Source organism: Mustela nivalis (genome assembly GCF_964662115.1).
Source record: "Mustela nivalis genome assembly, chromosome: 13".
NCBI lineage: Eukaryota > Metazoa > Chordata > Mammalia > Carnivora > Mustelidae > Mustela > Mustela nivalis.
The window spans coordinates 81,781,512-81,796,908 of record NC_139032.1 but is presented as its reverse complement, the minus strand read 5'-3'; the positions used below and the strand labels follow the sequence as shown (position 1 = coordinate 81,796,908).

The 15,397-nt window shown below is 37.8% G+C and overlaps 1 protein-coding gene across 5 annotated transcripts in view; it reads left to right on the top strand.

Moving 5' to 3' along the window:
- The window catches only part of RC3H2 (ring finger and CCCH-type domains 2), a 52,672-nt gene that overhangs the window by 13,409 nt on the left and 23,866 nt on the right, over positions 1–15,397 (top strand). For all 5 annotated transcript variants that reach the window (XM_082695468.1, XM_082695466.1, XM_082695465.1 and 2 more), the window contains exons 4-9: positions 199–432; positions 7,571–7,746; positions 11,786–11,986; positions 12,471–12,603; positions 12,718–12,836; positions 14,079–14,191. In XM_082695468.1, coding sequence (XP_082551594.1) covers positions 199–432; positions 7,571–7,746; positions 11,786–11,986; positions 12,471–12,603; positions 12,718–12,836; positions 14,079–14,191 — 976 coding nt within the window. The remainder of the gene's footprint in view (positions 1–198; positions 433–7,570; positions 7,747–11,785; positions 11,987–12,470; positions 12,604–12,717; positions 12,837–14,078; positions 14,192–15,397) is intronic.

Below are 15,397 nucleotides of genomic sequence, written 5' to 3'. Positions count from 1 at the left end.
ATACCTATATAAAATTTGAAGTAACTGCAAATTAGAGTCCTGTTACCACAGAATAGTAATAAATAGGTTCAGGACACACTTGTTAAAACAGTAGAAGGACGCATTACAAAATATGGCTTCATAGTTAAGTATGGATAACGAAAATTAACTTGTCTTATTTAATTGAAAAAACTTTACTTTGTTTCCTTTCTCTTAAAGGTGTAGCTAGTTTGAACCAGAGTGCACTGAGCCGTCCAATGCAAAGGAAACTGGTGACACTTGTAAACTGTCAACTGGTGGAGGAAGAAGGTCGTGTCAGAGCAATGCGAGCAGCCCGTTCGCTTGGAGAAAGAACTGTAACAGAACTAATATTACAGCACCAGAATCCCCAGCAATTGTCTGCCAACCTGTGGGCTGCTGTCAGGGCTCGAGGATGCCAGTTTCTGGGGCCAGGTAAGATAGATCACTATCTTGTCCCTCTTACTGGCTATCAGGGCAAGAGGATGACAATTTCTAGAGTTAGCTAAGAATCCCCAGACTCAACCCCATCTTTATTTTTACATATCAGTTTTTGTGATCATAATCTATGTGATAGTGCTGTAACATTTTAGAATAAATTTCTCATTTAATATTTAGCAGCCTTAAAAAGAAGTGACACAGATCCACTTTTATAATTTAAAGAACTGAGTTAGAGAGGCCAAAGATTATACAGATAGTAAGTAAAGGAAAAGTAGAAGTTTTTTTTTAATGAAAGAAATTTAAAAATTGTCTTTAAAAATTGGAAAACAGAAATTACAAACAAAAATATAATAGGAACCACTGGGATGATGCCTTCATAGTCTTTACCACCTGCATTCTATTTAAAAAATCTTAACCTATGCCAAGGTTATGAATGAAGTACATTTACCTTTTAGAAGCTTTATTGTTTTACCTTTCTGATTTAGAACTTTAGTCAGGTAGAATTTTGTGTGTGAGTGTGTGTGAAGGAAACTTTCAATAAGTGACATGGGACAACTTGAATAGATGTGGAAAAAGATAAAATTGGATATATTTCTTATACACCATAGCTACTTAAATTCCAAGTAGGTCATAAATATTTGTTAGTTAAAAATATGTCATACAACTAATAAAGAATACAAGAGTGAATTCCTCTCTATATATATTTGACACTATTTTTTACACCAAATCCAGAAGCAGTAACAGAAAAGACTGATAGATGACGAAATATTTTTTCTAAGATTTTATTTATTTATATGACAGAGAGAGATACAGCGAGAGAGCTAACACAAGTAGGGGAAGTGGGAAAGGGAGAAACAGGCTTCCCACCAAGCAGAGAGCCTGATGTGGGGCTCTATCCCGGACCCCAGGATCACAACCTGGGGTTGTTAAGCACAGCCAGGTTGTTAAGGCAGACACTTAACAACTGAGCCACTTAGGCACCACAACTGAATATTTTTTTAATTGAATCACAGAAAATATTAGCAAAGTAAAAAAATGACAAAAAGATATCAGCCATCCAATTGAAAAATTGGCAAAAGATACAAACAACATGGATGAGAAAAAGTAATATAAATAGCCCTCAAGCATACAAAATATACTCAGTGTTTCTCATATATAGCAAGAGAAATATCCATGAAAATTATATTGACCATCTCTCATGTATCAGATTGGTAGAATTCAGAAGTTTGCAGTATATTTTGTTGTCAGGGCTGTGGGAAAATAGGTACTTTCATCCAATAATGGTGGCAGTACTAAGTGGTGTACATGTTAAAAAGAGGTATTCCACAGTTTCTACCAAAATCACATATGCACTTATTCTTTGGCCTGACAGTTCCATTTCTATAAATGTTTGCCAAAGATATAACAAAAAATACGGAATACATAGTTTGTTTGTTTTTTTAAAATTTTTTATTTAAGTAATCTTTACACCTATCGTGGGGCTCAGATTCACAACCCTGAGGTAAAGAGTTGTGTGGTCTTGTGACTAAGCCAGCTAGGTGCCCCTAGAATGCATAGTTACAAAGTACTATTTGTAATAGCAAACATCTGGAAGCAACCTGAATGTCTATGAAGAAGAGATGTAGGGGCGCCTGGGTGGCTCAGTGGGTTAAAGCCTCTGCTTTCGGCTCAGGTCATGATCCCAGGATCCTGGGATCGAGCCCCGCATCGGGCTCTCTGCTCAGCAGGGAGCCTGCTTCCTCCTCTCTCTGAATGCCTCTCTGCCTACTTGTGATCTCTGTCTGTCAAATAAATAAATAAAATCTTTAAAAAAAAAAAGAAGAAGAAGAGATGTATTTAATAAACTGGTAGATCCTTCCAGTGGAGTACTCTGCAGCTGTTGAAAGGAATGAGGACAATGTATATGTTTTGCTAGGATGTGATCTCTATATACCTTAAGTTAAAAAAAAAAAAAAAAAAGCAAAAGGGGTGCCTGATTGGCTCAGTTAGTAGAGCATTGGACTCTTAATCTTAGAGTCATAAGTTCAAGCTCCATGTTGGGTGTAGAGCTTACTTTGGAAAAAAAACAGACCAAAAAAACAGGTGCACCTGGGTGGTCCAGATGCTGGGATCAGGCTCCCTGTTCAGCAGGGAGCCTGTTTCCCCCTTCCCTGTGCTGCTCCCCCTACTTGTGCTCTTTCAGTCTCTCTGTCAGATAAATACATAAAATCTTGAAAAATAAGAACAGCAAAGTGCAGAATAGTGTGCTTAATATAGTATTTTTTATCTAAGAAAGGGAAAGAGAGACAACCATTGTCTGCTTTTGTTGTATTTTCCAAAGGAAACAGTGGTAGGAGAAATTTAGAAGTAATAAACTTATATAGAGGAAGAAGGAACCAAGGGAAAGCAGGACAGAACTAGACCTTTCTCAGTGTACCGTATTTTATACTTGGGACTCATGTACATGTTTTATGTAATTATAAAACAATGTGTAGGAAAAATGAATTTTAAAAATTTAATTAAAAAGAGTAAGACAGGGGCGCCTGGGTGGTTCAGAGGGTTAAAGCCTCTGCCTTCAGCTCAGGTCATGATCCCACGGTCCTGGGATCGAGCCCTGCGTCAGGCTCTCTGCCCCGCGTCAGAGAGCCCGCTTCCTCCTTTCTCTCTCTACCTGCCTCTCTGCCTATGTGTGATCTCTCTCTGTCAAATAAATAAATAAAATCTTAAAAAAAAAAAAAAAGAGTAAGACAAAACAATACCTAAAAATAAAAAAGCTGAAACATACATTAAATTGGTTGCATATTCATCTGGAGTGAATTACTGCAGGTGACTTTAGAACACAGTGTTTTTTTTTTTTAATTTTTTATTTTTTATAAACATATATTTTTATCCCCAGGGGTACAGGTCTGTGAATCACCAGGTTTACACACTTCACAGCACTCACCAAAGCACATACCCTCCCCAATGTCCATAATCCCACCCCCTTCTCCCAACCCCCCTTCCCCCAGCAACCCTCAGTTTGTTTTGTGAGATTAAGAGTCACTTATGGTTTGTCGAATACAGTGTTTTTGATTTTTATATTCTTAGTGGGATGTATAATCCTAAGGTATATTCAGGCACACAGTAGCATAAAGCAAGTAAGTAATTATGTTAATGCCATCAGGAACCAAGTATTACTTCAGTAATACTATGGTATTTCAGCATTTAAAGGAAAAGATATGGGGCGCCTGGGTGGCTCAGTGGGTTAAACTTCGATCCCAGGGTCCTCAGATCAAGCCCCGCATCATCAGGCTCTCTGCTCAGTAGGGAGCCTGCTTCCCCCTCTCTCTCTGCCTGCCTCTCTGCCTGCTTGTGATCTATGTCAAATAAATGAATAAAATCTTAAAAAAAAAAACCAAAAAAAAATTAGATGTAAGGTTGCTGGGAAAATTTACTATAGATCCATGAGGCCTGAACCCACTGATCATTACTAAACCTACTAACATTACTAAAAGTGAGACATCTACGCCTTAAGTGTCTCCTTATGTAATATAGGGAATAATAAGTGAGCTTGGCAGAAAAACTAACAAAACCTCAAAAAACAAAAACTCATTCTGAATCTAATCAAGCCTGTAGTTTACATGAAATAAGGAGATTAAATGAATATACTTAGAAATACCATAAGCACAAAATTAGCCAAATGAAGAATGTTGGAAATTGTTTAGAAAAATGATTGTTTCTTTAAAAAATTCAGAGAAAAACTGCATTTTCTCTTAAATGGGAAGGTAAAGGATAGCAGGAAGCTAGTATAGATATATATTTTTTAAGCCTAAAGGCATATTAACAAAAACAATATGGACTTTATTACTAAGGAAGGCAACTATAAGAAGAAATTTTTGAGACAGTGGGAAAAAATTCAACGTGGACTGGATATTAGATGATAGTAAGGCTATATATTACTTTTTAAAAATTGATAATGGTATATAATTTTTTATGAAGTCCTTACATGTTAGAAATATATAATGAATTTTTTTTTAAAGATTTTATTTATTTATTTGACAGACAGAGATCACAAGTAGGCAGAGAGGCAGGCAAAGAGAGAGTGGGGAAGTAGGCTCCCCGCTGAGCAGAGAGCCCGACGCGGGGCTCAATCCCAGGACCCTGAGACCACGACCCGAGCCGAAGGCAGAGGCCTAACCCACTGAGCCACCCAGGCACCCCTATATAATGAATTATTTAAGGGTGAAGTACTATGTTGTATGGGATTTACATCAAGACACTCCAGCCAAAGCCAACTGAAAAAGTGGTTAAGAACTGGCAACAGCTATTTTTTGGGTTCATGTGATCTCTACTTTTATGTATGTTGAAGATTTTCCATAATACAAAGTTATGTTGAAAAAATAATTTTAAAAATATACATTTATATGTAATTTAAGAATACTGCCTTTGGATATTTCCTCATAATTATTTACCTGACCCAAGGAGCACTACACTGGGTATCAAATATCCTTTGTTCTACCACTCAACAACAAAAAGACAACACCATATAAAAAATGGACCAAGGGCATGAACAGACATTTCTCCAGAGAAGGTACACGCATGGCCAAAAAGCACTTGAAAAAATTCTCAGCATCATTAGTCATTAAGGAACTGCAAATCAAAATCACAATGAGATATCACTACACATCAGTTAAGTTTGCCATAGTCTAAAAAATGGAAAGAGTGGTGGTGAGGATGTGGGTGAAACTTGGGAAGCAGAAGGGTGCTGCCTCTGTGAAAACAATTTCATGGTTCCTCATATACTCAGTTACCTTATGACCCAGCAATCCCACTCCTTGTGTATATATCCCAAAGCACTGAAAACGGATTCAAGCTAATACTTGTACACCAGTGTTCACAGCAGCATTCATCACAAGGGTCCAAAGGTGGAAGCAGTCCACACGTGCGTCAGCTGATGAATGGATGGCCAGATGTGCTTTGAACACAAATAGAAAATTATTGAGCCACAGAAAGAATTGAAACACATAAAAGATTTTCATTTCTATGTAAATTCAGCATAAAAATTAAAAAAATAATTAAAATCGATATATGCTACAATGTAGGTGAACTTCAGTAATACTATGGTAAGTGAAAGAAGCCAGAAAAAAGGTCCCATATTCTATGATTCCATGTATTTACAGTATCCACAAAAGTAAATCTATAGAATCAGACTACAGGCTAGTGGTTGTCAGAGGCTGGGGGGTAGAGGCTATGGGGAATGACTGCGTAATGGCTGTAGATTTCCTAGATAGACCTGATGGTGGTTCATGTGAATTGTATACTCTTAAACAGTTAATTCTGTATAAAGTTTACCTCAAATTTTTTTTAAAAAGTCCTTGGTGCAAGTACGGTTTTGCTGCTAACTAGTTACGAACCTTGACCTCATTGCCTCTCTTGTAAAGGGTTCAGTTTTTTTTTTTTTTAAGATTTTATTTATTTATTTGTCAGAGAGAGAGAGAGAGCATAAGCAGGCAGAGTGACAGGCAGAAGCAGAGAGAGAAGCAGGCTCCCTGCTGAGCAAGGAGCCTGATGCTTGATCCCAGGACCCTGGGATCATGACCTGAGCTGAAGGCAGCCGCTTAACCGACTGGGCCACCCAGGCGACCCGAGGGTTTAATTTTTAATCCACATTCCAGATGAGCCCTCAGCTTTGAAGTTCCACTGTTTTAATTGAGAACCAACACACTTTTAACTTCTAATTTTAAAATAATTTCAGATTTACCCAGAAGTGCCAAGAATAATGCAGAGAATTCCTGTATACTTTTTAAAAAATTTTTATAATTTTTTATTTTTTTATAAACATATAATGTATTATTAGCCCCAGGGGTACAGGTCTGTGAATCACCAGGTTTATACACTTCACAGCACTCACCATAGCATGTAACCTTTCCCAGGGTCCAGAACCCAACCACCCTTGCCCTGCCCACCTCCCATCCTGTATACTCTTTATCCACATTCACTAGTTTTTAATATTTTATTTACTTTGTTTGCCCTTATCCTCTTTTCTGAGCTATTTGAGAACAGGTTGCATATTTCAGTGCCCCATTATACCTTTATACTTCAATGTATTTCCTAAAAACAAGAATGTTTTTAAAGAATGTTTCCTAAAAACAAGAATTTCCTAAAAACAAGAAAAACAGTATGTTCATCAAATTAAGAAAATTTAACTTACATGCCATACTAAAATCTAGTTTGTATTCCGATTTTGTCAATTATTCCAAAAAATGTCTTTAATGGAATTTATTTTCTTCCAGAATACATTCCAGTCCAAGATCATTTATTCTATTTATTTGTCATCTCTTTTTAGTCTTCCTTAATCTGGAACCATTTTTCATCCCTTCTTTGTCTGATGTTGTTGTTCTTGAAGAATACAGGCAGTTGTTTTTTTTTTTAAGATTATATTTATATTTGTTAGAGACAGTGCATAAGCAGGTGAAGAGGGAGAAGCTGGCTCCCCACTGGGCCAGGAGCCTTACCTGGGGCCTGATTCTAGGACCTAGGATCATGACCTGAGGTAGACAGACGCGTAAGCCCCCCAACTGCCGTGAAATAACAGGCAGTTATTTTATTAAAAGTTTCTTAATTTGAGTTTGTCTGATATTCCCTCATGATTAGATTAGATTCAGATTATACTGATTGTATACATCCCTGGCTGGAAAACAACATAAATTAATACTTTCTTTAGGTATTGCATCTGCAGGGTAATCATGTGCAAAATTGTTGTCAGGCAAAGCAACAAGTCTCAAGCATCAAAGAAAAATTACCATTTACCATAAAGCTATTACGTGTCCTTTATATGTTATTTAGTATGTCAGAGTATTTCTATGTATTTTGTAAATGAGGATTGTTTCTTTGCACTATAATATTATTATTATCTAGTTGATTATTCAATACCTGCAGATAAGTTTTAAGTTCTGTTGACTTACGTTCTAAATGGTTGTTTAGTAGAAATGATATTTTGTTTGATTGCTTTTTAAGTAAACTGCATTTTTTAATGCATGTTGTCCTCTTTATATGCTAATGAAATATAGACTGTGGTTGATAATGGACGCCCATGAACCTAGTATCCCCCCAAAAAACTGGCAGATGTGATCTGCAGGGTTTCTTATTTATTGTGAATTCATGTTTCTTCTAGCTATGCAAGAAGAGGCCTTGAAGCTGGTATTGCTAGCATTAGAAGATGGTTCTGCTCTCTCAAGGAAAGTACTGGTACTTTTTGTTGTGCAAAGACTAGAACCAAGATTTCCTCAGGCATCAAAAACAAGTATTGGTCATGTTGTGCAACTACTGTATCGAGCTTCATGTTTCAAAGTAAGTAGCAAACAATTATCTAGACAGTCCATGCCTGTGTATGAGACAGAGGCTTTCTAAAATGGGCGTTAACCTGGTCTAGAGGATCCAGGAATGCAGAATGCTTCCAAGAGTTGGAAGGAAACTTTGTTTTACTTCTGCATTGCTTGTATCTGTGATACTGCCTCTTGAGTATAAACATAGGTGAAGGTGTCAGTAACACAAACCAGAGCGTAAGGAAGTAGTTTGGTAAACTTGACTCTCAGAATAATGAATGTAGGCTAAAGAAGTCTAATTCAAATGAATTTCCCATCTTAAAAGGAAAATCTCTGTAAAAATATGTAAAAGGTTGGTAAATGTTTCCATTTCCTATTACTATTTTTATTTTATTCCTTGTTATTAGATTATGACCTTTAATCTGAAGATGGCCTATAATGTTGCCTTCAGGACAAGAGAGTGAAAAGTTGAGGTACATGCCCCACTCTGCATTTAGGAGGTGTGATTTTTTTTGGTATGTTTTGTTTTGGTGAAGAAGACGGAAAAACCCCAAGATATTTAGAAACGTGGTTGCATTGTCTTATAGACTTGTGAGTGATTACAGGTATCGAGAGTGGTGGAAAGTAGGCTGAATCCTTGGAAGTTTCTGTGAGTTAGAAGAGTAGGGGTTGCTGGCTGGATCTTGAGAAAGGCCCGAAGACTTGGAATTGCAAAGGTCCGTTGGCTTTTGTAAAAGTAAAACATCAAAATTCAAAAGCCAAAGCTATTTTGCTGGTTTTACAGTCTAAGAGTGAAAACAGTAGAGACAAAAAAGTTTTTTCAGCAGATTGCTTAGTTTGAAATAACAGGTAATTGCTGATGGAAATATGTTCAAATGAACTCACTTATCTCCATTAATGAGGCTTGGACACTATCTCCTTGACAGTTACAGTGCTTGATTTTTGTGTCCTTTAGGGCAGCAATAGAAATTAATCCCTGGTTCCTCACATATTATGTTTTTGGCTAAGCAACCAAATTACAGACATCATTTATCATTCTGAAGTGACTGACTAGGTCCTCACACTGTGTATTCGTGACTTAATGTGTTTTTTTCTCTCATAGGGATCATACTATGATTTGTGGTTTATGATAGTCATACATCTACAGTTGCTACAAATATCTGACATTTGAATAACACTAGTATAAAAAGTGATTTCAATTTTATACTCTCATTTCATCCTCACTGACCCCTAGTTTAAAATGTTGAAGCAGTGTTTAGATTAATAAAAAGATATCATACTGACAACTGCCAAAAGGCCTCTCTTGGGTGTCATTTACTTTAGTAAAATCACCATTGTCAAAGCTCTTTCCTTGATTTTATAGGCTTAGAGATGTGAACTTTGTGGGTGCATACAGTAGAATCTTTCCTCAGGAACAGAACACCCTTACCAAGGTCACCCACAATGGATGATTAGTTTTACTAATTTTTAATGAGAAGTGCAGCTCTCACAAGACTTAAATCATCATATTATAGATATTTTTCTGCCAAAGAGTATCAAGCCTTTGCTTGAGTAGCATGGAATCAGCACAAGGGGAAGGGGAGTTACTGATTCCAGCGTGTGGTGCAGTGAATCCCAGCTGATGATCTGCATCAGAATTATCAATGGGGTTTGTTGTTGTTGTTGTTGTTTTTTAAATCAATCAATTAATTAATTATTTTAAAGGGAGGGAGGTAGTGCAGGGAAGGGAGGGGAACTGGGGAACTGGGAGGGAGGAGAGGGGAGGAGCTGCCCCTGGGCAGGGGCTCAGGAATGCCCCGTGGGGACTGGCAGGGCAAGGGCTGCTGTTTTTTTTTTTTTTTTTTTTTTTTTAAGATTTTATTTGTTTATTTGACAGAGTGAGTGAGATCACAAGTAGGCAGAGGCAGACAGAGAGAGAGAGGGAAGCGGGCTCTCTGCTCAGCAGAGAGCCCGATGTGGGGCTCTATCCCAGGACCCTGAGACCATGACCTGAGCTGAAGGCAGAGGCTTAACCCACTGAGCCACCCAGGTGCCCGTATCTATGGGATTTTTAAAAGTATACATTCCTGGTCCCATTGGCAGATATATTCTGATTTGGTGTATCTCATGTGGGACTTGAGCATTCATGCATACTTTTTAAATTTGTGGTCTTCAAAGCCAGGAATTGTGATTACCTGAAATTGAAGTTTTTAATGCTTCACAGGTGATTTTGATGCATGGTAGTGAGAACTTTAATTTGACCAGCTCTTTTAGCCACTTGGGTCTGTTTTACTACTCAGGTGAACAGATGCTTAGACTGCCTACTAGGCACCCTGTAGCTAATATGGTAGTTGGATGAGTGCTACTGTCGTCTGATGCTTGGGCTTCTTTCTTCTATTTTTTAGGTTAATAATTCTTTCTTTTGTTTTCTCAGTGTTTCTTTAGGTAGGTTAGGGTAGAATATAGATTTTTATGACTTCTAAGTTATATACTCTGCTCTCTCTTAAATTATACCTATGATTGTGTTGTTTAGAATTTTGGGTGTCCCATACTTTTCTATAATGTAATTACATATTCCCAAAGAGATTTTGAACTGATACTATTAATTCTCAGATGATAACTTGATTTTCCCATCTTCATATTCTTGGGGTCATATTATTGTTGTCTCATTTGACAGCAACAGAAATAGCCGGTGAGTTGGTTTGGAGGTATTTTCATTTTGCCACTGAGGAAATCATGATTTTGAACAGTTTAAATGATTTGTCCAGTCTGAGTTTCAGAGTCTGTACTAGTCCTAGGTATTCTGAATCCTAGCCAAGTTTCAAATTTCATTATGCAAGTTTTAGATAAATGATATCATTTATTGTGGAAATTATCTAGTTATACATTTGCATGTTTGGAGAATTAGACCATTTCAGTAGGGTATGTGAAACTGTAAGCTTTTGAATTTATGTTTTTTAAATTACTTAAGTCAGGTATAAATTAAGGCTGTATAAATATCCTAATGATGATCATTTTTGTATTGATAGAAAATTTCTTTGTTTTTCCTCCAAAGATTTTATTTGTTTATTTGAGAAAGTGAGAACACAAGAGGGGTGAGGGACAAAGGGAGAAGCAGACTCACTACTGAGCAGGGAGCGCAATGTGGGGGTCAGTCTGGGACTAGGGGATATGACCTGAGCTGCAGGCAGACGCTTAACCAACTGAGCCACCCAGGTGCCCTGATAGAAGATTTCGTAATCATCATGTGACAGTGCTAATATATGTCTACCCATTGGCTGGAGTGATTTGTCATTTCTCTGCTTAAAGGTCCTCAGTGGCCGACGCCTGGGTGGCTCAGTGGGTTAAGCCGCTGCCTTCGGCTCAGGTTATGATCCCAGTCTCGGGGTCCTGGAATCGAGTCCTGCATCAGGCTCTCTGCTCAGCAGGGGGCCTGCTTCCCTTCCTTTCTCTCTGCCTGCCTCTCTGCCTACTTGTGATCTCTCTCTGTCAAATAAATAAATAAAATTAAAAAAAAAAAAAAGTCCTCAGTGGCTTCCCATTCCCTTCAGCGTAATATATGAACTTCTCACCACAGTTTTTAAGGCTCTCTGATTCTTCTCTAGACTCTATCATAGCCTTCAATTCTGTGTGCTTTGCTCTTTCATTTTTCTGTTTCACCACTTGCTACTGTTGTTAGGATTCTGTTTCTTACCTGGAAACTCCATTCATTCGTCAAGACTCAGTTTACGTGGCCTTCAAGTAGGGAAAGCCTTCTCTCTTATCCCTTCCTTCTCGCCCAAGTCAGATTTAATTGCATCTCCTTTATGTTGCCATGGAGCATTATAATAGCATGTATACTATAATTTTCTGTTTAGAAGTGTCTTCTCTATCAGTTCCTGTGTTCATTGAAAGAAATCAAAACTGTGTGCTGGGTTATGTAAGTTCTGTTTCATTCCAAAAAGAATTTGTGATGAGGATAGTCTCTTCATTTCACCTTCTTTTGTCTGGTATCTGGTATCTCTACTCTCCCCACAAAAAATTCTTTGGAGAAGCAGGAAGAGCAGACCAATTCGGATGGCCTTTTTTTCTCCGTTCTCTTTTAGGTTACCAAAAGGGATGAAGACTCTTCCCTGATGCAGCTAAAGGAAGAGTTTCGGAGTTACGAAGCATTACGCAGAGAACATGATGCCCAAATTGTTCATATTGCTATGGAGGCAGGACTCCGTATTTCACCTGAGCAGTGGTCCTCACTTCTCTATGGTGACTTGGCACATAAATCACACATGCAGTCTATCATTGATAAGGTTTGTGAAATTAGTGATGTTTGTTTTATATCCTTGCTCTTACTTAGAAGAGCATTCCAGTGTTCTAAAGGAACTAAAGAGACAACTAGTTGGAGAGTCCTATGTTTTTAAATATCCGACTCTATATTAATTTTCTTTATTTCTTTTTATTATTTTTTTAACTTTCAAAATAAGTGACAGGAGGCAGTGGGGAAGCACATACAGGGTAGTAGCATAAAAGCAGCCTGGCTTTCAGAGTCTGTGGTTAATCTGTGTTTTGACCCCAGAGAGCGAATATGGCTTATAAGAAGTAAGGTTTCTAAGTGTCTAATGATGAATTTCATAGGGCAGATTCTGAGGTGAAAATTTCATTCATCATTGATACTCCTACTATGGAATCTGAAGACACTTGAAAACTTGTTTAGTATGTTGACTGAATAAAGCACTGGAATACAGATGTGTCATGAGAACCAGAGTAAAAGCCATCCTGTTTTCTGTTTGGTAGCTGCAGTCTCCAGAATCATTTGCAAAGAGCGTCCAGGAATTGACAATTGTTTTGCAACGGACGGGTGACCCAGCTAACTTAAATAGACTGAGGCCTCATTTAGAACTTCTTGCAAACATAGACCCTAATCCAGGTATGTGAAAAAATATTCAGTTGCTTACACTTTTTCTACCCTTGAGGTAAATAACACAAGAGAATTACTGCTAACAAATTCTTCCCCCCCCATCCCCTTGACGGCTTATTTTAGATGCTGTTTCGCCAACTTGGGAGCAGCTAGAAAATGCAATGGTAGCTGTTAAAACAGTGGTTCATGGCCTTGTGGACTTCATACAAAATTATAGTAGAAAAGGCCATGAGACACCTCAGGTAAGCACATACATTGCACTTCTGACAGCTGTTGCCTCTAGCAGAGGTTCATCCTGAACATCTTGAACAAGCTTTTCAGTTAATGGACTTCTTACATGACTGTGCTCTTTTAGGTTTCTTTTATCTCTGTTCTTTCGGGAGAAACTCGAGTTTTAGTATACCTGACAAATAATTTCTAGCACAGCAACTATTGGGAGAGTATCTTGAACATGAGTTCACTGTCACTGTTTTTGACAGAGTATAGATCAATGATTCTTTCCAGACATTTTGCCTAATTCTTCTCTAATTTAGGGAAATTGTTACTTTTTTCTCAATTGCTCTCATACAAATAAATCTGTTTGTAAATGTGTGGAGTTTGAATTTTTAAAATACATGTACTTTTGAAGGAGTTGTTTAAGGTATAATCTTTTATTCTAATAATGGTGCCCATTTATTAGGTCACTGTGAGCCAAGTTCCTATATTTGGTTTTTTATTTATATGATTTCTAATCCTCACAGCCACCTGCAAGATAATTGCTGTTCCTAAGCTGAAGTTTAAAGAGGTTAAATAACAAATCTAAGGTCCTGGTGGCAGTAAGTGACAGAGCTGGGATCAAATCTCCTCAAAAATGATCTTTTTACTCTTTTACCCTTATTCTATTGGAAAACATTGTAATATTCAAACATTAACTGACGGATAAATGTTTCATCATCATTTAGGTCCCAGAATTAACAATGCCATCTTAAATTTTGATGCAGTTATGATGAGGTTCTTATATTTTGCCGCATTGTTTTTATGAACTTAAATAGCTCCAAGCCTAAGAAGAAAGTTGTACCCTCAAGCTGACAAATAATTTGGTTTTATAAATTTTCGCGTTCAGTGGAAATCATATTCTACCTCTTCTGGAAAAGTTTAAGTGGACAAAGCTAATGGCCTTTAAATGCTTTTTAAATCATTTGTTTTGGTATCATTTTAAGACAGCAATAAATTGAGGAGAAAATCTTTTATTTTTGTAGGCATATATTGCCTGACAAATAAATAGACATAACATTTGAACCAGGTTCATATACTCCTCAGAAGGAATATTTAAAACAGCAGTTCAGAGCTACCCTATGTAATGCTTAATGGGAAATGGTGGAATGGCAGTTGTTTCAGCACAAGAATAACCTCTCTACCCTGAAAAAGAACTAAAGCGGTTAATCATAAAATTCTGAAATCCCAAGAGTCCTCACTTTTCCACACACTGATTTTCTTTTTTGTAGCCTCAACCAAACAGCAAATACAAGACTAGCATGTGCCGAGATCTGCGTCAACAAGGAGGGTGTCCCCGAGGAACAAACTGTACTTTTGCCCATTCTCAGGAAGAGCTTGAAAAGTAAGTTACAGAAATTCTTTTTCAGATGGGTTTAATTTGGGGTCATTATGAAAGTGTCCTATGTAGTCTTAAAGTTTGTGGTGGGTTTCACAGATGTGATTCATTGTAGAGTTCCTTAGATTGCAAGATAATCTTTTCTTTTGAAACTATACCTTTTTGCTTCTGGAAGCAAGAGTAACATGATAAGTGATTTAGAACCTTATTCAGGGGTCATACTTTAGATCATTATTTCGCTGGAATCCATGTTTTTGCTAAGCACCTGTGCAGAACGAAAACACCCCTCCATGCAATCTTACTTCTGCTCAGGTTCAACTGAAGCAAAGTCACAGGTAAAACAGTACAGCAGATACATTTTCTTTTTATGGCTTTTGGTCTCTTTATATGTATTGTCCAAGTTTCTGGGGTTTTTTTGTTGTTGTTTTTTGGGGTTTTTTAAAGATTTTATTTATTGAGAGAGAGAGCAGGAGCTGGGGAGAAGGGTAAAGGGAGGAGCGGAAGAAGCAGTAGTAGTTGTCCCGTTCCCCTCCCCCTGAGCCCGGAGCCCATCGTGGGCCAGGTCCCAGAACCCTGAGATGATCTGAGTCGAAGGTGAACACTTAACCAACTGAGCCACTCAGGTGCCCCTGTTCTGTTTCTTAACCAAAACATTCATCATTGAGATCTTGCCAAAAATTGGTTCCAGCCTTTCTATCGAATCAACCTGTGTATCAACTCTTAATGGACATTTCTTGTTTTTAGACACTTTAAGCTCAAGTTGAGCTGATTTTCTCCTCCCATATATCCTCTCCCACCTTTCATTCTGCTCTCCCTCCGGGTACCCTGTCCAGCCAGCTACACATGCCATGTTAAAGACACCATCATTGTCACCTTTCTCTCACCTACTTATCTTAGTCAACGAGTCAGTTCAGCTTTCTGCCTGGGTGTTCATTTCTGAACTCTTCTTTCCAGCCTTATATTCCAAATTATCATCCCCTTTTCTCAGTCTGCCATTGCCTCCTAACTAGTCATCTTAGAGCTCTTGTTGCCTATCCCCAAACCCATCATTCCGCACAAAACAAGGAGAACTTTATATATTAAGCTCATTGCAAATAATAAGGAGGGGTTTCTCATTATCCTGTGGATCAAGTTATAAAATCTAGATTGTGGGCCCTGCATCATCATCTACCATCTTTCTGATCTCATCACAAATTGTATTCTGTACTCAGA